Below are 27,597 nucleotides of genomic sequence, written 5' to 3' on the forward strand. Positions count from 1 at the left end.
GACTCCTCCTTTGGGATCGGCTGCAAATCTGCCTGGGAGGAGGAGAAGGCGAGGAAAAGCCCTGGCAAGCTGGAGGTCCCAGACGCCCCCCCCCCAAAAAAAACCCATTGCTTCTGGCGCTGGTCCGGGAAGATTGGGACTCCCTTTCTGCCTTTCCCGATGAGCAGCCGCGTAAGAAAGACAAGCAGGGCGGAAAAGCCTTCATAGAAGAGGCGAAAAGAGACGATCGGCGGTGCCCAAACCCCAGAAGGGAGATCTATGTATCGCCCCCCCCCCCAAGTTCAAGTTATGGGATGGGGGCGACCCGAGCTGCAGGGAAGTTAGATGTAGCAGGGCTGGTCGGACCTCTCCGCCCGCTGCCTCCTTCCCCTTGTTCCGCGATGGATTTGTAAGTCGGCGAGGTCTTAGAGATGTGGGGAGGGGGGGGGCGCGTCGCCTCCACACACCCCCTTAGATCATCCATAGCGAGACCCATTCCTCGAAAGACAAAAACCCCATCGGATCATCTCCTTGTTGGAAGGGAGAAATGACTCAAAGGCAAGGGTGGTCGCGATGAACTGGTCCCAATTTCAAGCGCCCCCCGCCCGTCTCCAAAGAGGCGCGCGTCTCTTTCCGCGGGGAGCGGGGAGGGGCCCTGCTACTCTCCTTGCAGCCCCAGGCATTGCCTCTCCTTGGAGTCTGTCCCGCTAAAAATGCTCTTTTTCTCCCGGAGTGGGGGTTTGGGGGGCAGTTTGGGCGGGCGCGTAATCTCTTGGGCCTTAGCAGGGAAGGGAGTTTGCAGTTTAGGAAGGGTGGGAAGAGTTTGGCGGGGCTGGATCGGGGAGGTGGGCGTGAGATCAGGCTCCTCTCCCCGCTCCCCGCCCCACCAGTTCCCTGTGCAGACGGGGAACGATTCCCGACGAGGCTCTCATTGCGCGTTGCGCGCCCGAGGATGCTATAAAATATGGAGGCGCCTCTCTTCCCTCCCGCTAATTAAAACATCTCACTGTATGTGTGTTGCTGTTTGTTTTTTTTTGGCAGAGCAACCCCCGCCTCTCCCCGCGGAAAATAAGCGGCTCCACCTGTTCCCCGCGCGCGTGGATGTCCCCGTCCCGCGAGGGATTCCCTGGACTGAGGTGCTTCCAAATCAGGAACTTCTGCTGCTGCTGCTGCTGCTGCCTGCCTGGTCGCTTGCCTTAAACGCCCCCTGCTGGAATCTCCTGCCGCAGCGCCATCATGGCCACCCTGTGACCTCTGTGCCCCTGTCCCCAGCCAGCCCGCCAAGCTCCCCTCTGGCCTGCCAGCGGAGACGGTTTTAGGGTAGCGCAACTGTTTCAGCTGCACCGCAACCATGCCATAGAACGAAGCACGAGAGGCGGGAGTGCTGGATTTTAGCATCGCACAGGGCGCCCCTTAACTTTGAGAGCCCAACATCCGCTGCCGCGAAGATGGAGAAGACGTACTCTCTGACGGCGCACTACGACGAGTTCCAGGAGGTGAGGTATGTCAGCAAGTACAGCAGCAGCGGCACCCTGCCCAACGGGTTCAACCTTCAGCTGGGCGCAACGGTGCCCAAGAAGCCTCGCTGCGGACTCCCCCGCTGGAGCCGGCGTGAGATCTGCCTGCTCTCGGGCCTGGTCTTCGCAGCGGGGCTCTGCGTCATCCTCGGCTGCATCCTGGTTCTGAAATACGTGGCCCTCGAATACGATGCCTACTGCCTCAAGGGATGCCAGGAGCGCAAGGCCCTGGTCAAGGTGTCGCGCTTCGTCGCCGGCAACATCGACCACACCATTGACCCCTGCAAGGACTTCTACTCCTTCGCCTGCGGCGGCTGGCTGCGGCGGCACGCCATCCCTGAGGACAAGCTCATCTACGGCATCATCGCCGCCATCGGCGAGCAGAACGAGGAGAAGCTGCGGCGCCTGCTGCTGAGGCCCATCCGAAGGCCCTATCAGGCCTCGGCCGAGCGGAAGGTCAAGGAATTCTTCCGCTCCTGCCTGGACATGGCGGAGATCGACCAGCAGGGCGCCCGGCCCATGCTGGACGTCCTGGAGGACTGCGGCGGCTGGGACATGGCCGCCGCCACCGCCAGGCAGGCGCGATGGGACTTCAACGAGCTCCTGTACAAGACGCAGGGGGTCTACAGCACGGCCGTCTTCTTCTCCCTCACGGTCAACTTGGACGACAAGAACTCCTCACGCTACGTTATCCGGGTAAGTGGGACCCCGCTGTTCATGGGAAATGAGACTGAGTGGGGGCAGACTTGGGTCATCTTTGGTATCCTGGCCCCCTCAGCGAGGCCAACATTTGGTGCCCCCAAATGGATCTTCTCAGTGATGGATCTTCTCAATGTGGTGCCCCCTTGGCTCAGCGGCCTGTGCAGGGGAATGGCCCTAAATTCAACACTGGGCTGAGCCTTTTGGTCTAAGCTGGATCATAGAATGATAGAACTGCAGAGTTGGAAGGGACCACGTGGGTCATCTAGTCCAACCTCCTGCAATGACAGAATCTTTTGCCCAACGTGGGGCTCGAACCCACAACCCTGAGATCAAGAGTCTCGTGTTCAACCAACTGAGCTGTTGTCACACAGGAGGGGCCATGGGATGCTGTTTCGTACCAGAATTGGACCGCTGGTCCTTCTGTCTCAGCATTGTTCCAGGGTGTGCCCGGAGCCATTTACATGTGCGGCTTTGTCAACCCCTAGTGGCCGAATCTGATTCACTGCCTCTGATGCATGTGTGGTACATGTTTTCATGTGGGCTTGTTCCTTTTGCAACCTCACATGTGTCCCGTCCCCCCCCCCCCGCCTTTGTGCGTGCATTACTGGGCACTTTTGTTGTCTTTGCTGCAAGAGGTGCACTTTTCCTGCGCAAGTGTACTTTTGGGATTCATTGCTATTCTGTTATCCGCTTCGTAGCCGCGCATTTTCAGTGGAAACATCAGATCGCAGGGAGGAGGGTGGGGAGGGACTCAGGCGCATAATTCAACTATTATTATATGCACTTACAGCCGTATTGCACCTCATCTTCCAAGAGTTAACAAAAGGAAGACGTCCCTTTCATAGTGTTCATTATCCGCTCCTTCTGTCATACATATTCAATGAGGCTGAAGTCAGACAATCGTTTCTGAGGCAGCCAAAAGTGGCTTGCGAGAGGATGTGCTTCCTCTGGCAAGGCACACCCACACACCAATTTCTTCTGCCCCGCTCTCAGCTCTAGACAAATGGGTTTCTGCAGCAATACAGACACCTGCTAAGCCTGTTGAGCATAAGAGAGACTGGGATAAGTTGCTGCAGGAAGATTTCCGTGCTACCTTGTGGAAGGAGTGTACCTTCCTGGCAGGACACCTGCTTGGAGTGCAGAAGGCCCCAGGTTCAATCCCCGACAGCATCTCTAGGTAGGGTTGGGTTGAAAGTCTTCCGGCCCGAAACCCTGAAAACTTGGACAGCTGCTGCCAGTCATTGTAGAGGAACCAGTGGACTGATTCAGTATCATAAGGCAGCTTCCGATGGGTGTACGAAAAGGAACGACAACAAAAAGCCTGTCTTCAGCTTAAGGGTTGCCATATTCCTGCTCTTGGGGTCCCTTCCAATGCTGCAATTCTATGGTCCTGTACCAGCAATTCCCCAGATTCTGTAGTGTTCAGGTAGAGGCAGTTTGTGCCATTTGGCAACCAGTGGGTTTTTCTAGCCGTTAAGAGATACTAAACTGTCCACACCTCCTCATGAAAACCAAGTAAGAGATTAATAGAAGCACATGGATTTGATTTCAGGTGACACTCCCTCCCCCAGACCCTTTATCTTACAGCACCTGGTGTGTGCTATTGTTATCATTCCAATTTATCTCCTGTCCTCCTTCCCAAAGCAGTTCAGGGTAGCAAATGAACAATGCATGCATTGCAATGATAATGCAAAACTCTTATCTCTCAGCCTTTGTTCCAAAAGCCCGTGGAAAGGGAATCAGGCAAGCGACCTTGCAGGGCTGTTGTGAAAACGAAGCAGGCACAGAATCGTAGAACTGTAGAGTTGGAAGGGACCACGAGGGTCATCTAGTCCAACCCTCTGAAACGCAGGACTCTTTTGCCTAACATGGGCCCTGAACCCACAACCTTGAGATTAAGAGTCTCATGCTCTACCAACTGAGCAATGAATGCAATGTGTATGGGCTAAAGGTCAGTCATAGAAGCATGTAGGACACTACACACACACACACACACACACACACACAGTGCTTGTGTGTGTGTGTGTGTGTGTGTGTACCGTAATTTAAATGCCACCTGCTGCTACACAAGCTACTGGGCAGTTTGCAGCAGACAAATAGAATTTCAAAAATCCATAAAATAATGCAGTCCTGAAAAACATTTAATAAATCACAAAAGGGCAGTTCCTAATAGTGGCAGCAGCCACCAGGTCTCTCCTCCTCCTCCAAGTTCCTGCCAAAACAGATGCATCAGAACCAGTCGACTAAAACTTCTTCTTCTTCTTTGACCATCCCTTGTAGCCGAGTAAGATTGTCTTCCATAAATACGGTTTTAACAATGAGTCCGTAAGTGACTGTGGAGGCCAATTCTGGATCCAGAAGGCCTTCCACAGTGAGGACATTGGTTTTCGGGTGGGAGGTGATCACGGTGTGGATTTGCCAAGCATGCCTTCCTCTTAGCACGTTTCTCCCTTGCATCCTGAGTTCAAGTGTCTTCAAAGCCCATGACACCTTTGGTAAAGGCTGTTCTCCGATTGGAGCGCTCGCAGGCCAGTGTTTCCCAGTTGTCAGTGTTTATACTACATTTTTTTAGATTTGCCTTGAGACAGTCTTTAAACCTTTTTTGTTGACCACCAGCATTACGCTTTCCATTTTAAAGTTCAGAATAAAGTAGTTGCTTTGGAAGACGATCATCAGGCATCCGCACAACATGACCAGTCCAGCAAAGTTGATGTTGAAGAATAATTGCTGGTGATCTTTGCTTCTTCCAGTACACTGATACTAGTGTGATGTGTAAAATTTTTCGGAGACACCATTGATGGAATCTTTTGAGGAGTTGGAGATGGCGTTTATAAGTGGTCCATGTTTCACAAGCATATAGTAAGGTTGGTAGCACAATAGCTTGGTAAACAAGCATTTTGGTTTCCCTGCGAATGTCCCAGTCCTCAAAAACTCTGCACTTCAGTCGGGAGAAAGCTGCACTCACAGAGCTCAGGCGATGCTGGATTTCGGCATCAACGTTGGCCCTTGTGGAAAGATAACTGCCTAGGTAGGAGAAGTGAGGTAGGGTCAGAGGCACCTCAGTTCCACTTATGAGGAGCCACCACTGAAAAGACCTTTTCCCAGGCTCACAGCACCCGTGATCTTCATCCAGGCTAGGCACCCCCAAGGCCTCATCTGCTGATCTTGGGGGGGCAGGCAGGTCAATAAGAGTCACAGACCACCAGCACAGAGCTCGTCTGCCATTGGTTACCCATCTATCAGGGTGGTACTTTCAAAGAAGAGAGAACATCAAGATGCATGTGCGGCAATCACGTAAAGGTCTTGGGATGCAGTTTGTGTGTGTGTGTGTGTGTGGTGTGATGCATGTCCTGTCCTTCAGACTTGACAGAATTACCTGCATGGGGCTTATAGGGACAGAGGTGAAATTCAGTTCCTATCCCCTTTTGAAGAGAATCCACTTCATCCATATACCATCGAGCTGTAGCACAGCCATCCTTCAAATTCTGCACTTCTCTCCAAATTTTGTCATGCAGTTCTCCAAGCAAATAATATGCACAAAGCTACACATATTAGGGGAATGTGGGGTTTTTTGGTTTGTTTTTTTTAAATGCATACATTTGCAGAAGTAATATTCAAAAATGCTTTTATATTAAAGAAGATTGCTTGCAAAAAAATTGCATATGTTGGACAAATTGCATAGAAAAAGGTAGTACACTAAAATGCTGGCAGTTTTCTGCGAGGGCTTCAATAAAGTAAAATAAAATGTAAAATCCGGAAATGTGGAGAACTGGACTTTTAAGCTTGGGAAAAAATGAGAAACGGGTCGAAACAAAAAATGGACTGCCCTGTGCACTCCTTTTGGGTTAAGGGCATATTTGCACAGGAACCATCTGTGTACTGTCTGTGTACTTTGCTCAAAACAGTTACCTCTGTCCATGTTAAAATTAACCTCACAACAATGAACGGTTCACACGAATTCAGGCAACCAGCAATTTCTCTCCTAAATGTGCAATAACTTTGGTGGAGGGAGCCTGGTGGAACGGAGAGGGGTGCATCAGAACAGGGGTGGGCACCTCCTGCTCCCAGTTCCATCTCTGAAAGATGAGGCGGATCCTGCATTGCCGCCATCTGGCAGTGGGATGAGGTGGGCAAGCTAGGCAAGGCTCTGGTCAAACGTAGTTTGTGGGGTTCACCCCAGGGGTGCTTGTGCAGGAGAAGCTCTGCGTAGGCGAGCCTTATCTTATTCCTTGACCAGATGGCAAGAGAAACAAGGGCAGGGCGGATGCGGTCCTCTGCATTGCAACTTCCACCAGCAATTGTCCATGCTGACGGCTAGGAGTTCTCCGGCCAGGCTCTCCCTCCACGGCCGGAGGCAGAATGTGCCTCTGAATACCAGCTGCCAGGAAACACAGGTGAGGAGAGGACTGCCATGCCCAGGTTCTTGCTTGCAGGCAACCTGAGACGTCTGGCTGGCCACTGCAAGAAGCCTTCAACATTTTGGGTGTGTATCAGTTTCGAAAAGGGTCAAGGAAGTAGGGACGCGACAGAGCTGCTTGATAACGGTGCTCAGCCTGGAGAAAGTGGAGGCAGGGATGGTTTCTCTCTCACAATACTCTAAAACATCCAGAACAGTGAACCTGAACAGTGGAAGATTCAGGACCGGCAAAAGGAAGAACTTCTTTACACAGCGCAAAGTTAAACGATGGAATGCACTTCTACAAGACACAGGGATGGCAACCGCCAACTTGGGTGGCTTTTAACGGGGATTGGAGGGTTATAAGGCCACCAGAGGCTATGAGGTGTGATATGAGGTTCTCCCTCCACTCTCAGAGGTAGCACACCGGGAACCGCAAGTGGGCTGTTGCATTCTGGTCCTGCTTGGAGGCTTCGCATGTAGGCCTCTGCTTGGCCACTGTGAGGATGCTGGACTAGATGGGACACTGGTCTGATCCAGCAGCCAAGCTCCATTTTAGGTTCTTATGAGCTGGACTCCAACATCATCATCGTGATGTCAGGTGATGGGCGAGTGGGCGGCCTCATCCAACCCGTCAAATGTGGCTAGCAGGAGGAAAGTGGCTGCAGCCCCCCCACAGCTACTGCCCTGTACAAATGGACGTAAGATTATGCAATTGGCTTTGATTGCAGTGAAGACAAGTGAGTGGGTCAGCCAATATGGACGGAAAACCAGAGGGTGACATTTATTCCATAGTCTTTCACTCTGGTAAGAAAGAAGTTGTTTTGTATACATGCCACTCTTTTCCTGGCCAAAGTTTTCCCAACAATTATTGAAGATCTGGAGGGAATTTGCCATCGTGCTATTATGATTGTTCCATCACTGCAAATATTTCTGCTTACCGAACAGAACCATTTCCCTTCTTCTCCCCATTGCACTGTTCCTGGAGCACAGGAGCCAGTTCCTAAGGGCCAAGGTCCCTCCCCCCCATAAAAGATTTGAGGGGACCAGGACCCCAAAGTTGATGGGCATTGGCATTTAACTGGTGTGTGTACGCACCCTGTCTTGTGATCAGTTATGTAGGGCAGAGCTTACCTGCCCCCCATATTTTATTCACATTGGCACCCCTCTTGTGGGGGGGTTCTTCCAGCCCCCCTGGAGCAGAATAGTGGGAGGGTTCTGTTTTTTAAAAAGGGCTGTCAATTGGTTCAAATGATTTGAGCTCCTGGTAATATTGTGAGGCTATATTGTCAGGATGGGACGTGGGTGGCGCTGTGGGTTAAACCACAGAGCCTAGGGCTTGCCGATCAGAAGGTCGGTGGTTTGAATCCCTGCGACAGGGTGAGCTCCCGTTGCTCGGTCCCTGCTCCTGCCCACCTAGCAGTTCAAAAGCACGTCAAAGTGCAAGTAGATGAAAAGGTACTGCTCCGGCGGGAAGGTAAATGGCGTTTCCATGCGCTGCTCTGGTTTCGCCAGAAGCGGCTTAGTCCTGCTGGCTACATGACCTGGAAGCTGTACGCCGGCTCCCTCAGCCAGTAAAGCGAGATGAGCGCCGCAACCCCAGAGTCGTCTGCGACTGGACCTAATGGTCAGGGGTCCCTTTACCTTTGCCATATTGTCAGGAAGACAGGATATGCCTCCCCACCCTCCCCCAAAATTTACATTCGCAGCAGTAATCAAGAAATCACCTTACAGTATCTACCACAGGAGAACACTCCAATTTAAGAAAAGGAGGTTTCAGATTTGTAATTAATGCATCACAATCAGCTGCTGGGTCGATGCTTTCCTGCGGCAATTAGCGACGTGTATTTGCAAATGAGGAACCTGACTTTGGGTTACTTTCCAGGCAGAACGGCAAATCTGAGCAAGCCATCAGTTAATTGGGAGGCGAGTTTGCAACACAGAAACTCCTTCTTGTCTTGATTTGACTGCAGCCCAGACTGGCGTCTTTCTTTGCAGATGTGTTTTGCCATTTGCCATTGATGAAATAGTAGTGAGTTAGTGCCGGATTTGTACTAGGCTGTCCACAACACAACGTTCCACTTTAGTAGTTGTTCTGCAGTGCTTCCCCAGTGTTGCCATATTGTTGTGTCTTGGTTGGGGGGGGGCACTGTTGCGCTACAGAGCGATAAGAGCAGGCCAACGAAAGCACACTCTGCAATGTTTGCGGTGTGGAGGATCACAGGGCTTCAGCAGGAATTTGCAGGTTATGCAGTGGTTGGAAAGGAAACAGAGTGTCTGTCCTTGAACAGGTGTGAACAGTATTGAGGGTTCAAACCAATTGCATATAACAGGCTCTCTTCCATCGTGGGTGCAAATCATCATGGATGCCCAATAAGGAGGATGTCTGAAGAGGCCCAACAGCCCCCTCAATGCAGAAAGAGTTTTTGCACATTTTTTTGCTTTTTAACTGTAGGGTTTGAATCTGGAGGCTTTCTGCAGGTGGAGTGTTTGCTCTGCCACCAGCTCTTTGATCCCCTCTCATAGCTTTTGTAGATTTTAAAAAGTTTTTGGAAGATGGGACATGCTAGTAGAAGTCAATGGATGTTGGAAGATTCAGGCCAGATAAAAGAAAGGAGCTTTTTTACACATTGCAGTGTTACACTGTGGAACTCACTCCCACAAGAAGCAAGAACAGGACACTTTTGCAGGAGCAGGAGCACTTTGGCTCACGACCTGAGCCAGAACAGGAAGGTGCTATCCTGCCCCTGCCAAAGCCTCTCTTAACCTGGGTCATTGGCAAACCAGCCCTGTACTATTTCGCCTGTGTTCTCTTATTGCCTCTCATTTTCCCGACGGGGCGTGTGAGCTTTTAAAAGCTCCGCAATGGGCAAATTATAGGGAGGTGGGTAGGAATTGGGTTGTGGCTAGAAAGCTGCCGACCAGGGCCACGTCGTGAGGGTGCGGGAACGTGCGCCCATTGTTTCTCTTGCCTCTGAAGCTCCCCAAGGAAAAGGCCTCAGAGCCAGGACCAGGAGGAAGGGAGTGCATGCTCAGAAACGTGAAATAAATGAAACGAACAATTTCAAAGCCTGGCTAATGAAGGCTGCGCTAATCAATAGCTCGGAAAGGCCAAGACTGTAGGCATGACGGCCAGGGACCTCCTCTTCTGCCAGCCCCTCTGCTCCACAACCCCCAAGAACCCAGCCGGTTTTCAAGTGCAAAGCTGGTGAGCAATGCAAAGAGCACACATTTAATGCACAGTTTGTTCCATTACCCCGGCAATATGTTCCCCTGGTGAAGTGGCTGGCATATTTTTTTATTTATTTCTGTGTGTGTGTTTTGACATTTGCCACACGGACAAGGAGACTGCCGTCTGGCCTTCCGGCCCGTTGCCCAAGCACGGCTTAGCGAGGAAAATGAGGGAGCCACAGCCGGCTCTCTCACCAGCCGCCAGCACTAACAACTGCCTGCTTGGGCCCGCGAGGTGCCGCCGGGTGTGCGGCACCAGGGCCCTCATTTGCATGGCGGAGGCGCTTCTTTTATGCCCAAATTAACGGGGCTTCGGCGGGAGGGGAAACTTCGCTAGGCAATTTCCCTCCCCGTAATTGCAGTGTTTAGCAAAAGCAGCGCACCAGGCAATTTTCCAGACTAGCGGTGGATTCGCAAAGGCAGGAGGAGGAGGAGGAGAAGGAGGAGAGGGAGGGAGGGAGCCTCCATGTATGTGTTCAGGAGGACAGCAACAGAAGGACTCTCCTGATGCAGGGGGGCTGTTGCTCAGTGGGTAGAGCACTTGCCTTGCATGCAGAAGGTCCCGGGAATGGTTCAATTCTGGGTAGGGCTTGCAAAAAGACTCCCTGGAGAGTTTCTGCCAGCCAGTGTAAACAGTACTGAGGTATAGAATCATAGAACTGTAGATTCTAAAATGTAATCTAACAGCCTGCCCCCACCCCAATGCAGGAATTGCAGCTAAAGCATCCCTGACAGATCGTCATCCAACCTCTGCTTAAAAATCTCCAAGGAAGGAGAGTCCATGACCTCCGAAGGGAGTCCGTCCCACTGTTGAACGGCTCTTGCTCTCTGAAAGTTCTTCCTGATGACCAGGAGACTTGGGTGTGCCTGATCGTTCTGCTTCCCAGGTGCTCACTGTGAACGGGCAGCTACTTCAAGCGCCACCCCTGCCACCACGCCCTCCCTCCTTAGGGTGCTTCACCTGTACGCCAGGCTTGGGCTGGGCAGCAGCCCTCAAACAAAAGTTTGTCCTCTGTACCATAGGGTCCCTCTGCCTGGGCGCACTTAGAACTTCCCGGGAGGGGATCGCAAGAGGGAGAATTATTCCGCACCCTCACCCCGCCTGCCAATCTTCTCATGGAAATGGCTCCCTGCCCAAGGCAGTTAACAGCCGCTGCCACTCAATTAAGGAAATCTTAAGCCAACAAGTTTTAATTGATTAGACTGTGGTTACAGGATTTTTTTCAATGAATCCGGAGACCCTTTTTTTTTTTTTTTTTTTTGAAGCTGAGTAGCAACAGGGAATCAGTAGTGGGGATGGTGAGGCAAAAGACCCTGGGCCCAAGCACACATGCATATTGTATAAAGGTGCAAAGCCCTTCTTTCGCACCCTGTGAAACATAAATGTGCAGTTTATTAAAAAAAACTGGGCAACGGCATGCTGCCTGCCCATGACTCCCAAGCCTTCCCTGATCTCCTGCCCCCTTCCCCCTTTGTTTTGACAGGTCGGGGGAGGCTTGGGAGTCGCAGGTGGGCGGCTGTTGCCCAGTTTTTTAAAAACTGTGCAGGGTGCGAAAGAAGGGCTTTGCACCTTGCCTGGCAGAGAAACTGCATGCCTTGTGCCCCTCCTGGGCAACGCCCGCCCGCCCGCGACTCCTGAGCCTCCCCCAAGCTGTCAAAACAAAGGGGGAAGGGGGCAGGAGATTTGTCCCGCCGGACGTCCCCGGTTCACCTTCAGCAGTGGCAGTGGCAGCGAGCAGCGAGCAGCGAGCAGCTCCTGAAGCCAGCCAGAGCCAACTGCGCTACCAGGCTGGCTCTGGGCTGCTGGGGCTGCCGCTGCCATGTTTCCCAGGGACAGATCTGCAAATCTGGGGACTGTCCCCGGGAACGTCAGGTAACCCTAGATTAGACAGTGACATTTGCATGCGACCGTAGCTGTAGTTTTGGAGGGGAATGCTTCCTTTGGTTCCAAATGGGGCCGGCGCAGGTGGCAACGGGTGCTGTTATTTTGGAAGAGGCTTCTCCGGCTGTGTGAGACAGGGCAAGGCAGCTTCTCAGATGAAGCCCACAATTAGCACGTGGGTTACTTACTTATTTATCTTAATTAACCTGATCAATTAACCTGATCAATCAGGAGTCTTTTTGTTGGAGGCACTGTGCCTCTGAATATAACAGTTGCTGGGAATCACCACCAATTTTTGCGGCTATAAAAGAGGATTAGATAAATTCATGGACAACAATGATCCATGTCCTGTCTCTGCTGTCAAAGGCATTGGGGCCTCTGAGTATCGTTTGATGGGAATCACAGGTGCAGAGAGTTAGTGCTGAGCTCAGGTCCTGCTTTCGGGCTCCACACAGGGCATCTTGTTGGGCACTGAGAGGTGCTGTGCTAGATGGGCCGCTGGCCTGATCCTGCAGGCTCTTATTGCATTCTTATGAGTGCACATCTTCTAAGCTGGCTGAAGCTGCTGGTGGCTGTAGTCAGGTTGGTGGAGGCTGTCTTGAACCCAAGAAGTAGCTTGAACTGCTTGCTAAATCAAAGACAACAGAAAAGGTCTGTTCTACCACCACACAAATCCCCTTTCTTGTCATGTCAACCCACTGTTGAGGTCCTTCCCTGATCCTAAACCTATTATTATTATTATTATTATTATTATTATTATTATTATTATTATTATACCCCACCCATCTGGCTGGGTTTCCCTAGCCACTCTGGGCGGCTTACAGCATATATAAAAACTTGTAAAACATCAGACATTAAAAATTCCCCAATACAGGGCTGCCTTCAAATGTCTTCTAAAAGTAAGGCAGATGTTCATCTCCTTGACATCTGCTAGGAGGGCGTTCCACAGGGCTGGTGCCATTACCAAGAAGGCCCTCTGCCTGGTTCTCTGTGGTTTCACTTCTCACAGTGAGGGAACCACCAGAAGGCCCTCAGAGCTGGACCTCAGTGTCCGTTCTGGACAATGGGAGTTGAGAAACTCCTTCAGGTCTACTGGGCCGAGGCCGTTTGGGGCTTTAAAGGTCAGCACCAACACTTTGGATTGTGCTAGGAAACGTACTGGGATCCAATGTAGGTCTTTCAGGACCGGTGTTATATGGCCTCTGCCTTGTGGGACATCTTAGGGAGAAGAAAAAGCTAAGGAGTAACCCTATGCAAATCCAGGGTGGTTGGATGGCGTCTTGTACGCCTCCTTCCGGCAACTCCTGCTGCGAAGCTGGTGCCAAATGTCTTGCTCTGCTTTCCTTCGGACCCCATCAGCAAGGCCAAGAGGCGGGTCCTGTCCTCTGGGTATCCCAGGACCTCCAGACACACTGCCCAGACTTGCACCCCGCTGAGGTCACTTTGGCGCTGCTAATACAGCAAAAAACAAGACGTGAGGCAGCAATTACGAGTTGCCACCCTCTGCAGCCACAGCAGGCGTTGTGATTCTTCAGGGGTTTGGCTTCACCTCTGCAGACACACTCCATTGTCTCTCGAGACAGACAGAACCCACAAACTCTCCAGAGGAGTAGCAGCTGCCAAGCTGATGTCCTCTGGATGTTGCTGGACTACAACTTCCATCATCCCAGAGCGCTGGTCATGCTGGACGGGGCTGATGGGAGTTGGAGTCATCTGCAGGGCAACAGGTTCCCCAGTCACAGAACTGTCCACAGCCATCTGTGCACTGCAGCGCTCTGGCACCTCCTAGGTGGGATGATGGACATGTTTAAGCAATGCACAACGTCGTGCCCAGTGGCTTTGGTGGGACTGTGGCACATCTGCCCATGGATGTGCAGACAAGCCCCAAGTGATGGGAAATGTGTATGTGCAAACGGGGAGAGGCTGTGTCCTGGGACAGCTCTGCGCCTGCGAGGCTTTTTGCCTGGATTGTTTGCATTAACGTGCGGGAGGAGAAGCAGAGGGCCGCCTGCCCCCAAATGGCCATAAATCCAAAGATTTACGGGGCCAGCAAGTGGGGTTGTTCTTTGCTTCCGCTCCGCGTCCCTTGAGCACGTGTCAACATGTTATACTGCTCTGTGCCACCCAACCAAGGGGGACCGAAATTGGGTTTACAGGAGAGCTGGATTTCTCTTGGATTTATTGCCCATCTCAGGATTTTTAAAACGTTCCTTAAATCACGGCGCTTATGATAAAAGCCTCTGGAGTAGAGCAGCTCAGTGCGTGTGTGAATGCAGGCATGCCTGGGGCATATGTTGGCCAGCCTACAATTTCACCCATTAAGGGATCTTAAGAGATTGAACTACAGAGCTGTCTAGTTGGAAGGGACCCCGAGGGTCATCTAGTCCAACCCTCTGCAATGCAGGTTTTGCAGCTAAGGAATCCCTGACAGATATGGCCATCCAACCTCTGCTTAACAACGTCCAATGAGGGAGAGTCACCACCATCCAGAGCAGGAGAAAGCAAGCTTGCTCCATCTTCCATGAGACAGCCTTTAAGATATTTGAAGACGGCTACCATATCACAGAAGGGACGCCGATCAGAAGGTCGGCAGTTCGAATCCCCATCACGGGGTGAGCTCCCGTTGCTCGGTCCCAGCTCCTGCCAACCTAGCAGTTCGAAAGCACGTCAAAGTGCAAGTAGATAAATAGGTACTGCTCCGGCGGGAAGGTAAACGGCGTTTCCGTGCACTGCTCTGGTTTGCCAGAAGTGGCTTAGTCATGCTGGTCACATGACCCGGAAGCTGTACACCGGCTCCCTCAGCCAATAAAGCGAGATGAGCGCCGCAACCCCAGAGTCGGCCACGACTGGACCTAATGGTCAGGGGTCACTTTACCTTTACTTTTACCATATCACAGATTGAGTTGCTGGTCCTGTTCTGCAGGGTGACGCTAAATGACCCCACTCTTTCGGCTGGCCCATTCAATCCAGAATCCTGTTCCCTGCAGAAGCCAACGCAGCCAACATCAGCCGGGTACCAAAGGCTTTGGTCAGAGTGTTAGATAAGGATGGGGATACCCAAGTTCAAATACTCAGATCACTGGGTGTAACTTTGGGTGCCTCCCTCTCTCCTTACCCTTGTTTTGACTTTTCGTGTTTGCTGCCCTGAGCTCCTTGGGGAGGAAGTGTGAAATATAAATTTAGTAAATGAAAGAATGAAGTAATAAGCTCCTTTGCCTTTAACGGCAGCACAACCCACAGGCATTCAGCAAGGAAGCCGTTCCCTCGCATGGAGATGAGTGCTGGGGAATCTTCTTCATCCCAGGCTTCTGTTAAATGCACAGGAGCTGGAGCAGTTTAAAAAAGCTGGCAATCCAGGAAATAAGTCTGGGCTTTGCAAGAGGTTGAAGCAAATAACTCCAGTTTTAAACAGATTAGGCTTTGCTTGCGTCTCTGCTGCATTGTCCCTATGAGGTGTCACGCGCTGACAGACTGACACGGGCAAACACTGCCTCTGTCAAGACACCTTTTTCCAAATCTCTCCTCCGAAGGCTTTTGAGTGAGCTTCGCAGCTGTCTGGATCCGAGCGCCTCTGCAGTCACACAGCCAGCGAGATCCATCATCGTTGCTGTTAGATGATGGTTTCTCAGCTTTGCTTGAAACGGCATAATAGCCTTATGTCAAGATTAATTGACTCCAATTCACAGGACAGGAAAAAGGAGAGTCCTTTGTTAGAGACGATAATGGACAGACACACGGCTTCGCTGTGTTTCATGGGTTGCTTTTACTGGGCAGGGCATTGAATTGCTTAAGCTGGGAGATGTGACCAACTATTACAGCCTGACAGTGCGGCATGAGTGTTAAGAGACTGAGCTGTAAATCGGAAGGTGCCTGCTTTGGATTCTGCCTCTGGCATGGACTCCCAAGGCAGCCTTAGAGCAGACTTTCATTCTCCCCTCCCCTAGTCTGCAATATGATGCTCACCTACCTTATAGGGATGGCGTAAGGATTTCAGCAAGATGATGTATGCAAAAAAACTATTAATACATGCAGTGCTGTGCTGGTTAGGGCTGTTGGGAGCTATAGTCCAAAACAGCTGGTGAGCTTCTCCAGGTTGGAGAATCACAGAATTCCAGAGTTGGAAGGGACCATGAGGGTCATGGAGTCCAAACCCCTGCAATGCAGGAAGCTTTCAAACAAAGTCGGGCCCAGTCTCACAACCCTGAGATTATTATTTTTTTTAATTATTATTATTATTATTATTATTATTATTATTAATTATTATTCATTATTTATTATTATTATTATTATTAATAATAATAATAAAAAAATATTATTTATATCCCACCCTCCCCAGCCGAAGCTGGGCTCAGAGTGGCTAACAACAGTAAAATAATACAGCATTCTAAAATCAATTCATTATAAAATCAGTTCAAATCAAATTGATGGCAACCATTGTGCAAAGTATTGCACTTGGGCAAAAAAAATGAGAGGCACAAATACAAGATGGGTGACACCTGGCTTGAGAGCAGTACATGTGAAAAGGATCTAGGAGTCTTGGTTGACTGCAAACTTGACATGAGCCATCAGTGTGACGCGGCAGCTAAAAAAGCCAATGCAATTCTGGGCTGCATCAATAGGAGTATTGCATCTAGATCAAGGGAAGTAATAGTGCCACTGTATTCTGCTCTGTTCAGACCTCACCTGGAGTACTGTGTCCAGTTCTGGGCACCACAGTTCAAGAAGGACACTGACAAACTGGAACGTGTCCAGAGGAGGGCAACCAAAATGGTCAAAGGCCTGGAAACGATGCCTTATGAAGAACGGCTAAGGGAGCTGGGCATGTTTAGCCTGGAGAAGAGGAGATTAAGGGGTGATATGATAGCCATGTTCAAATATATAAAAGGATGTCACATAGAGGAGGGGAAAAGGTTGTTTTCTGCTGCTCCAGAGAAGCGGACACGGAGCAATGGTTCCAAACTGCAAGAAAAAAGATTCCACCTAAACATTAGGAAGAACTTCCTGACAGTAAGAGCTGTTCGACAGTGGAATTTGCTGCCAAGGAGTGTGGTGGAGTCTCCTTCTTTGGAGGTCTTTAAGCAGAGGCTTGACAACCATATGTCAGGAGTGCTCTGATGGTGTTTCCTGCTTGGCAGGGGGTTGGACTCGATGGCCCTTGTGGTCTCTTCCAACTCTATGATTCTATGATTGGGCTAGAGTTCTATGAGGATTACCGAAGGAGGGGGTCAGACTGTGCCTTGGCCAAAGGCCTGGTGGAAGAGCTCTGTCTTGCAGGCCCTGCGGAAAGATGTCAAGTCCCGCAGGGCCCTAGTCTCTTGTGACAGAGCATTCCACAAGATCGGAGCCATAGCCAAAAAAGCCCTGGCTCTGGTTGAGGCCAGCCTAACCTCCCTGTGGCCCGGGACCTCCAAGATGTTTTTGTTTGAAGACCGTAAGGTCCTCCATGGGACATACCAGGAGAGGCGGTCCCGTAGGTCTCATGCTGTACCAGTTGAGTTAAGAAGCCTGCTCTATCTTCCTATATACATAGAAATGTAAGGCTGTCATCACGCAGGGTCCATTGGAGGATTTGTAGTGCCATGTTACAATCCTGGAATTTGGGGCTGGCAAGGGGACAAGCGAGCCTGGCAGTTGCATGGGGTGAGGAGAGGACGTTTTAGGGGGTCGATGGCTGGGTGACTGGTGAGCAGAGGGAAGTCATGCCAGGGAGAAAGTCTATAGAGAAAAGTTCCCCCCCAGCTCTCAGAACACCACAACTTGTGGACATCAGTGAAGCTGAATGCTGGAAGAGTCAGGGCAGATTAAAGAAAGTACATCTGCATGATGTGGGATTCAATCTCGCAGGAGGCAGTGATGACCCATGGGTCATTGGCCTGATCAAGCATTAGGAGAAATATTTTAAGTACAAAAAAGTGTTCACTCTTGCTGTGACTTTCCCCTTCCCCTCCTTGCAATTAAGATAGAATTTCTTAAGCACTGTGAACCCAGATAATTTCAAACAATGATAATTCAAAGAGGCCTGCATGGGGAACCCTCTCTGATTTAATTTCTCATTTGAGATTAAACAATTGGGGGAAGGAGCTCCCCTGTCAGCCCCTGGCAGATATCTGTACCCTCTTTTGCTTAGCAGGGATCGTTCATCACTCTCTGCCTTTCTCCCTCACCTGTGTCCCCTTTGTCCTCTCCAGGCTGGACTCAGTCCTGATTGCTCCCTGTCTCTGTAGCATTCCTGGCTTAATCACGGCCTCGTAGAATAATATTGGTTCTCTCCCCTCCATAGCTTTTTACATTTTGAACAGGATCCAAGTGGGAGCTTGCAGGCTCATTTCCTACCCGGCGATGTCAGCCGCGCTCGTGCCTCTGACCTTGCACGGAGAATTCAACGTTTCGCAGTGGGCCTGAGAATCAAACCATCCATTACACGCAGGCAGCTGTCAGGGTTATGACAGCCATATGCTCAAGCGGGGAGCACTTCTCCTGACCCTTCCCACTGGGTAACGCTACCAGCCTGGCAAGAGAAAGGTTGCTGTAGCTGTGTGGGTCACGCAGAAGAGGAAAAGGGGAGGTCCTACCAAGAAGCAGTAGAAGGTTGGCCTGCAAAAAAACACACAACAACAACCCATGCAGGGGTTGTCAACGTGGTGCCCACGGGATGGGCAGTATACCTGCCGGTACCTGCTAGGGTACCTGGGAAAGGTCTCCATATTCTTTCAGAAACCTGCAGGTTTGCTTTTCCTGCTCAGTTCCTGGCTCAGCCTCTCCTTCCTTGGACACGCTGCTCCAGAAATGCATCGCAGGATGCCAGGATCAGCTACTTAGCCCCCCTGCCATTCTGAGCAGAGGAGAGGTGCCCAAAGTTTCTTTCTATGAGTGACAGGGGCCTTTCTTCCCCCCTCAGAATGAGGGGAGCCTTGCGCACGCTGTTTGGCGGTCATGTCCCTTGCTCTGTTCTTTTAGACTTGGGCCCCGGGGTTGCCACCTTTGTTCTAGCAAAATACAGGACAGGACGGAGGGGGCGGGGGTGGGTGATTCCCCCCCTACACCTGGTGCTGAAATGACTTCAAAGCATCCATTGCAATCTATTGCAGCCTAACCGGATGACCCCTCTGCAATTTGTCACACACACCTATGCACACAAATTTCTTAATCTGCCAGTCCTTTGCTACCCAGAACTTAAACACATGACCTGACACGCACATGCAGTACTGTGCGACAATACATGCAGGCCAAAAAATAAATAAGGGGGAGGGGGTATTCTGCTGAGGGGACAAGCTTTGTTCCACATGCTAAATTTCTGACAGAAAAAGAAAATATTAGGGGGCAGGAGGAGGGCAAGACTTGTGGAGAACTACTGGGAATCAGAGAATCAGAGAACTGCAGAATTGGGAGGGACCCCGAGGGTCATCTAGTCCAACCCCCTCAATGAAGGAATCAACAAAAGCATCCAGGACAGATGGCCACCTGACCTCTGCTTAAAAACCTCCAAGGAAGGAAAATCCACAACCTCCCGTTTCTCTGTCAGACAGCTCTTATTGACAGAAAGCTTTTCCCAATGTTTAGTTGGAATCTCCTTTGTTGCAACTTGAAGCCATTGGTTCGAGTTCTACCCTCCAGAAAGCAAGCTTGTTCCATCTTTCCTGGGACAGCCTTTCAGATATTTGGCTCTCATATCTGCTCTCAAGTCTCTTCTTGTCCAGGCTAAACATACCCAGCTCCTTCAACCGCTCCTCATCAGGCTAGGCTTCTCTCCCACCTTCCTCTCTCAAATATCATGTAGATAATAACCATGTTCAGAATTGGGGCTTCTGGGCTACACGGACACAAAACTGCTTGTTTCTAGAGTCTCGGAACCTGTTGCTCTCTGAAGGATGGAGTCCAGCGCTCCCAGGCTGCAGCTCTGTGGACGGGGGCCTTAACCCAGCTGAAGCTCTTAGAGAACTGGAAGTGACAACACAAAAGCCTTGCCCTTCCAGCTTGACGATTCTATGGTTCTGTGATGTGGCCCAAATTGCAGTAAATAATAATAATAATAATAATAATAATAATAATAATAATAATAATAATAATAAAATTTAATTTATACCCCAGCCAAGACCAGGCTCAGGGCGGCTAACACCAGGTATAAAACAATTGATTAAAATGCAACTTAAAAACAAGATTAAAATACAACATTAAAATGCAGCCTCATTGCAGTAGGAACTCAAATCAAAAACTTTTTGGGGATGAAAACGTCAAATCTTCACCAAGGCCAGCTATCCAGGCTGGTCCTACATGGGCCAGAAAAAAAGCCAGGGAAGTCCCCAAATAGGAGTTCCATCACAGAAGGAGAAAGGAGAAAGGATAGAGGGGGAGGGGATCAAGTTGATTCCAAGCCAAAGGCCAGTAGAACTTTCTTTATGTATGCCACAACAGCAGCAAGAATACTTATTCCAAAGTATTGGAAGACACAAGAACTACCCACCCTGGAAGAATGGCAGATGAAAGTAATGGACTATATGGAATTGGCGGAAATGACGGGCAGAATCCGAGACATGGGAGAAGAGCTGGTGGAAGAGGATTGGAAGAAATTCAAAGACTATCTACAGAAACAGTGTAAAATTTATGAATGTTAAAATGATGTTGGATTAAAAATAAGTGGTATTAGTGACAAAGTTAGAAAGAGTATGCAAAAATGAATTTATGGATGAAAATATTGGAGTTGTGATATGTTAAGATACAAAGCTAAAGATGATAAATGGAAAGAGGGTAAGGATTTGCTGATTTGATTATGTAAATGGGAATACAAAAAGGAGAGGTGTGAGGAGGTCAAGGAAATAAGGATATGAGCTTCAAAGTTAGAGAAAGAATAATGGTTTTTTTCTTTCTTCTTTTTCTTTTTATCTATTTTTTGTGGTTTGTGTATTTTTCTGTTTTGTGCTTTTTCTTTTTTTGTTGTACTTTGTTAAAATTTCAATAAATATTTATTTAAAAAAACAAAAACAAAGGCCAGGTGGAACAACTCTTGTCTTACAGGCCCTGCGGAAAGAAATCAGATCCTGCAGGGACCTGGTCTCATGAGACAGAGCGTTCGACCAGGCTGGAGCCACCACTGAGAAGGCCCTGGCTCTGGTTGAGGCTAATCTGACTTCCTTAGGGCCTGGGACCTCTAGGGTGTTGCTATTTATGGACCTTAAGGTCCTCCGTGGGGCATACCGGGAGAGGCGGTCCCGTAGGTACGAGGGTCCTAGGCCGTGAAGGTCATGCAAGCACAATCACCGCATACCCTACAACATTTCTCTGATGAAAATAGGGACATCTCGTTCTATAATAACTTTACTAATTTACTAATTTACCCATCTGACTGGGTTGCTCCAGCCACTCTGAGCGGCTTCCAACACATATAAAAATGTAATACACTCATAGCTTGGGTCCCAAATGCCTTGGTACTCAGACATTTTGACTCCTGAACGCTGCAAACCCGGAAGTGAATGTTCCGGTTTGCGAATGTTCTTTGGAACCCGAACGTTTTGGAAGTGGAACGGACTTCCAGAACGGATTCCATTCAACTTTCAAGGTATGACTGTAAAACAATAAACATTTTTAAAAAACGTTCCCTAAGCAGGGCTGCCTTCAGAGGGCTTGGGGGTCAGATAACTGCGTACCCTCCAACATTTCTCCAGTGAAAATAGGAACACCCTAAGGAAAACCAGGATGCTTCGGGATCAAATCAGAAACCGGGACGGCTCCTGTAAATCTAGGTTTGTCCCTGGAAAACAGGGAGACTTGGCGGGTCTCTCAACGCCAACCCTCCAGAGGGACCCAGGACCCGTCTCAGTCCCCAGGACCTCATTTCCCAGAGCTCAAAGCAAGTGAGGCCAACAAAGTGATCTGAATAAATCAATTATTTCAGGGCCTCTGACTGGCTTGTGATTGATTCTTCCTGGCAACAAGCTGCCGCCACCATTAGCTGATTGTTTCTTGAGAGGGGAGGCTTTTGTCTGAATAGCATCCCGTGGGGGGGAAGAAGGATTTGAAGGTGGGGAGGGAGGAGGGGGCTCAGTGGGGCTTGTCAGCTGGCAAGGAATATTGGGCTTGAGATCCCCACCAGTTCCTTTGTGTGCAGGCGAACACATCCACCTTTTGAGTTCCTTACTAGAGGGAAAGAGTTCCTGGTCTAGGTGTTCCTCTGAATAGAATACTGTAAGTGTGTTTATTGCCCCGACGGGTGTTTACTGTGGACGTGGTGCAGCATGCAAGTTTTCCCACAGCATCCACACAACACGATCCTCATCAAAATGTCTTCCCATTTCAGTTTCCCATTTAAATCGAGATGTACCATTTCAATGGACAAATATGGCATTAAAAACACAAACAAGAATTTGGGGTGGCATTCTCATCAGGATGATGTCCTGTGGCTACTGCAAAAAAAAAAAAAAAGCATTGCATTCACTTCCACAATAAACTTAACATATGGAACCCTTCTAAATTGTGAAACAATAATATAATGTCAGCCATGAATATTTGAAAAAAGACAGAGTAAAAAAAAAAAGATGTAGCCTCTGAGCTTGAAGAGAGTGCTTTCCCCTATGCATTAAGTAGGCTGCTTAGATATAATTTTGCTTAAGTGGTATATACATCTTTCTAAATAAAGTTTTAAAAATAGTTGTAACTTCCTCATGTGCAAAACTATTTGACCATAGATTTTTACAGCATACTCAAAAAACTGGTAGCCTCCGAACATTTGCACAGTGCCGTTTCCCTGTGCATTGATGAGATGCAACCCGCTACGCCTTTAAAAACTGACAAGGGCACTAGGCATTTGAAGCAAAACACACACACAAAGAAATGGTAAACCCTGAGCATGTGCAGAGTGCCTTCTCCTGCACAATGATTAGATGCTCCCCACCCCTATGCAAACCATTCCGTCATCTATTGTACTGTCCAAAAACTCAGCAGCCCAATCCCATAATCCATTCTCCCACCAGATTATTAAGAATCTTGTCTGCCTGTGATCATTAGGTCTCATTTCTCACGGTCATTATTTGAGCCCTCGAGAGGATAAAGTAGGGCACAGACAGGAGCACATTTAAATCTGGGATTTGGGCGCAGGCTGGACAAGGGGCTTAGACCCCAGCACCTCTCCTTTCAGAAACTAAGCATTAGCGGCCAGCCATCTCTGCATCTCTCGAGAAGCACCTCCCGCAACCAGCAGAGAAGGAGCGAGAGGCTGGAGCACAGGAAATGAAAATATCTTGGAGAGAAAAGAGGGCGAAGGGCACAGAGATGAGTGGGAAAGGCACCTAGATATGATAAAATTTGCCAGAAGAAGAATTGGATTCAGGAGCCTCCAAGTGTGGCTGGTCAGATGTCACCAGACCCAGTGAGAGATGCTTCCCTCCACTGTTAAGAGGTAGGATCAAGGCCGGCCCAAGACATTTTGCTGCCTGAGGCAAAGAACAAAATGGCAACCACCCACCCATTTCCCAGAGAGCGGGCTAACGGAACTGACTGCTAAATTCTATTTCAGTGTTAGTAATTGCTGTTGTTGTTTAGTCGTTTAGTCGTGTCTGACTCTTCGTGACCCCCTGGACCAGAGCACGCCAGGCACTCCTGTCTTCCACTGCCTCCTGCAGTTGGGTCAAACTCATGCTGGTAGCTTCGAGAACACTGTCCAACCATCTCGTCCTCTGTCGTCCCCTTCTCCTTGTGCCCTCCATCTTTCCCAACATCAGGGTCTTTTCCAGGGAGTCTTCTCTTCTCAGGAGGTGGCCAAAGTATTGCAGTCTCAGCTTCAGGATCTGTCCTTCCAGTGAACACTCAGGGCTGATTTCCTTCAGAATGGAGAGGTTTGATCTTCTTGCAGTCCATGGGACTCTCAAGAGTCTCCTCCAGCACCATAATTCAAAAGCACCAATTCTTTGGCCTTCTTTATGGTCCAGCTCTCACTTCCATACATTACTACTGGGAAAACCATAGCTTAAACTATACAGACCTTTGTTGGCAAGGTGATGTCTCTGCTTTTTAAGATGCTGTCTAGGTTTGTCACTGCTTTTCTCCCAAGAAGCAGGCGTCTTTTAATTTCGTGGCTGCTGTCACTATCTGCAGTGATCATGGAGCCCAAGAAAGTAAAATCTCTCACTGCCTCCATTTCTTCCCCTTCTATTTGCCAGGAGGTGATGGGCCCAGTGGCCATGATCTTCGTTTTTTTGATGTTGAGCTTCAAACCATATTTTGCGCTCTCCTCTTTCACCCTCATTAAAAGGTTCTTTAATTCCTCCTCACTTTCTGCTAGTAATAGGGTAGATATAAAAGTGGTGGGCAAGTTGCATGACACACAACTCTCTTCTCGAACTGAAAGTTGTGGTCCAGGAACTCAGGATGAAGAACTGAGAGGCACCGCCGCCTCCCAGTATGTGCTGTCTGAGGCAGTCATCTTGCTCTGCCTAAGGGTAGGACCGGCCCTGGGCAGAATGAATCAGGGGCGAAAGAAGGAATCCTTTTCTCTTCCTCGCCTGCAGCAGCGTTTCCATATTGCTGCAGTTCCCCTTCTGCCAGAAGCAATGTTATTAATCTTGTGGCCATCCTCCGCAAGAACAGTCAATGGTAATGGAAGATGGGAACTGTAGTTCAGCAATATCTAGAGGGCCGAAGGTTCCCCACATGTGCTGCAAGTTTTGCATGGACATAGCCATAGGATGGGAAGAAAGAGGACCCCTCACTCCTCTGTGCCTGATGTATTTTCTCTCTACCTCAACAGATTGATCAAGATGGTCTGACGTTGTCCGAGAGGACCCTCTACCTGGGACAGGATGAGGAGAGCGAAAAGGTGAGTGAAAAGTGTGATCACACAGGTAAATATTATGCTGGGGGAATTTAAAATATATGAATCCCTCTGGACCCACAGGTGTGGGTAAAGAACAAAATAATCGGCTGGGTGCCTGGGTTCAAAACTGCAGGTCTTGCACACTGTAGGATCATCTTCTCCAACCCCTTGCGAGGCAGGAATCTTTTCCCCAACATGAAACTCGAACCCACAAGCTGGAGCCAGACATCGTCATATACTGGTGGCATGGAACGGCAGTGTTCCTCAATATTTGCGTAAGAAATAAAATCATGCTGTATCTCAGGAAAATGGCCATTCAAGCTCTGCCCATTTAGTTTGTCAAATGCCTTTTCAAGAAGGACCGTTCGACCAAACACAGCCTGCTAATTCCTTCGTCCCTTCGCAGATCTTGGCTGCCTATCGCATCTTCATGGAGAGGCTGTTGAGTCTGCTGGGCGCTGACAACGTGGAGCAGAAAGCCAGCGAGATTCTGCAGCTCGAGCAAAGGCTGGCCAACGTGAGTCCGCCATTCCTCTTCTCCTTTCTGAAGGTGGAGAAGGCTGGAGAGGAAAAATAAATGAGGGCTGGGGTCCAGGGCTGGCCATTCCTGGAAGAGGCGGCCTGTGTCAGATCATATCCCAGCAGTGAACTTCTGGAGCAATTCTTAGTCCCGAGGAGGGATTGGGGAGGAATTGGTTTTGGTTTGCATTTTGGCGAGAGCTTAGCCAATGATTTGCACAATGTGCAAACTGGAACATGACGTTCCTTTGGCATTTGCACATTTCTGAATTTTGCAGCGCACTTCTTCAGCCAAATAGCGTGCAGGAAAATGCAGCTGGTAACACGGAGTATGCCTAAAATGTGCATTTATCCATGAAAATATGCATTATTTTGGAGGGAATTGCTTGCAATGTCAGGGGACATGTTGACAAATATTTGTGAGGATTTTTAAAAAGTGAGGTCGCAAACCGATGCAGAAACGTGGCAAGCTTGAACTTATGATCGTAAAAGTTAGAAATGAAGAGTGAAATTGACAGATTCAGCCATCCCTAGTTCTGAGTCGCAGGGACAGAGCTCACCTCGGGCAATGCTGATCGTCCCAGGGGAGCTGCTACACCTGTCCACCTGTAGTTCCCACCTGCCGGACCTAAACAATCTCCTGTGAGATGCTGAGTCATTTGTATCTCACAGGTTTTCAGATTTGCTGTGAAACTCTGAAGATCTCCTTACCTGCATTTAAAACGTGAGATTATAGCTGACAATTCTGAGGGCGTTTGGGGTGTGCGTTTTGCATTAAAACACAATCCAACTGGCACATGCACACTACCTAGCTGTCATCTCTTTTCCCTAGAGAATTCTGGGAAATGTAGTTCCCTAAAGAGAGGACTGAGATCTCTAACATCACTCTCACCTAGCTGCCATTCCCAGGATTCTTGGGGGTGGGCTCTTTTCTGTTTCTTTCCTTTCCTATTACATTTATACCCCCTTCCCTCTAAGCAGCTCAAGTATGTGGCTCTTCCTGCTCCCCCTTTTATCCTCATGACAACCCTGCGAGGTAAATTAGGATACAGAACCACCCCTCCTGTTTCCTCTCCCATTTCTCAGATCACGGTCTCCGAGTATGACGACCTGCGCAGGGACATCAACTCCATGTACAACAAGGTGACCCTGGGAGAACTACAGCGCATCACACCTCATGTAGGTTTGCAGTTGTATTGGGCCACTTTCCCCTTTCGGGAGAGAGCAGTTGGAAAAAATGAGAGGCGTTTTGTGACCCCACTGGTTTATTCCACCCATGGGTCCTGCATTCCACACACATGGGCTGTGCATTCCACAAAAGGGAATGCATTCTACACATGGGCCATGCATTCCACTTATGGGTGATGCATTCCACTCGTGGGCCATGCATTCCGCTTATGGGCCATGCGTTCTACACATGAGTGATGCATTCCACTCATGGGTCATGCATTCCACTTATGGATCATGCATTCCACTCCTTTGTCATGCGTTCTGCACACAGGTCATGCATTCCACTCCATGGGTCATGGAGGTCTGGTCCATGGCTGATACAATCAAGCTCCCACTTCTTTAACTGGAGGGTTCAACCCACCTTGACACAGTCTTTATAGACCATGCCATAGCCCTGCCCCTTAGTCAATCAGGAGCCCAGGCTCCCCTGGGTCCTAGCACTGCTCCTCTCTCTATCAACTCCAAAATGGCTGGATTTGGTTACAGCCACTTGATGCCTGTTTCATATGACAGTGATAGGGAATCTGTGGCCCTCCAGGTGTTGCTGGACTCCAGCTCCCAGCAGGAATGATGGGAACTGTAGTCCATCAATATCTGGACTACATTCACCATCCCTACAAAACCCAGTCATATTCAGAAAGAACTGGTCAAAAGGACAGAAGTTACTTGTTGTTTACTGCTGTAACAATTGTTTTCCCAAAATTTATCTTTTGTACCATGAAAATAAATAAAAACAGTATATATATATAAAAAGGACAGAAATAGGATACATTCTGGGAAACTCTTATTTTTAATCTCCAGTTCAAATGGAAGAGGCTCCTTGACAGAATATTCCATGACAATTTTTCTGAGGATGAGGAGGTGGTGCTGCTGGCCACAGACTACATGCAGAGGGTGTCTGAGCTTATCCACACCACACCTATCAGGTAAGGATGTGGCCGAGAGGAAGCCGGCTTGCTTTCTCTCAGCCTGGCCTACCTCACAGGGCTGTTGGTCGCAAGGCCGACCTATGGGACTGAAACTAACTGGTTGGGAAGTCTCCTTGCTGCAATTCAATGCCTACAGAAAACTGCATGGATCCAGTTCTCCCTCCACGCTGGATCTCTGGAGTCCCAGAAAGACAATAGTTGGCTCAGGCTATGCGCAGAAGATCTCATGCATACGGGATGCCATGTGCCACAGCGCACCAGTTTGCAAAAAGTGTTTGGTGGTGGTTCTTGCTGGCCGCTCCTTTTGCTGGTTTTAATTGGACATTTAGCCTCATTACGGTGGCTGTTACTGCCCTTTAGCATCAACCTTTCTTCCACAATTTGGTGTGCTTACCTAAGCCCAGATTATA

At 49.3% G+C, this 27,597-nt stretch overlaps 1 protein-coding gene across 1 annotated transcript in view; it reads left to right on the forward strand.

The window, feature by feature from the left end:
• Positions 1-1,033: 1,033 nt before the first annotated feature.
• ECEL1 (endothelin converting enzyme like 1) overlaps positions 1,034-27,597 on the forward strand; it is a 48,302-nt gene continuing 21,738 nt past the window's right edge. The window contains exons 1-5 of the mRNA XM_081862382.1: positions 1,034-2,192; positions 24,444-24,512; positions 24,916-25,026; positions 26,115-26,207; positions 27,060-27,184. Of these exons, the coding sequence (XP_081718508.1) occupies positions 1,428-2,192; positions 24,444-24,512; positions 24,916-25,026; positions 26,115-26,207; positions 27,060-27,184 (1,163 nt within the window). The 5' untranslated portion in view covers positions 1,034-1,427. The remainder of the gene's footprint in view (positions 2,193-24,443; positions 24,513-24,915; positions 25,027-26,114; positions 26,208-27,059; positions 27,185-27,597) is intronic.

Source organism: Podarcis erhardii (genome assembly GCF_964252035.2).
Source record: "Podarcis erhardii genome assembly, chromosome: 5".
In the NCBI taxonomy this organism is placed as follows: Eukaryota; Metazoa; Chordata; class Lepidosauria; order Squamata; family Lacertidae; genus Podarcis; species Podarcis erhardii.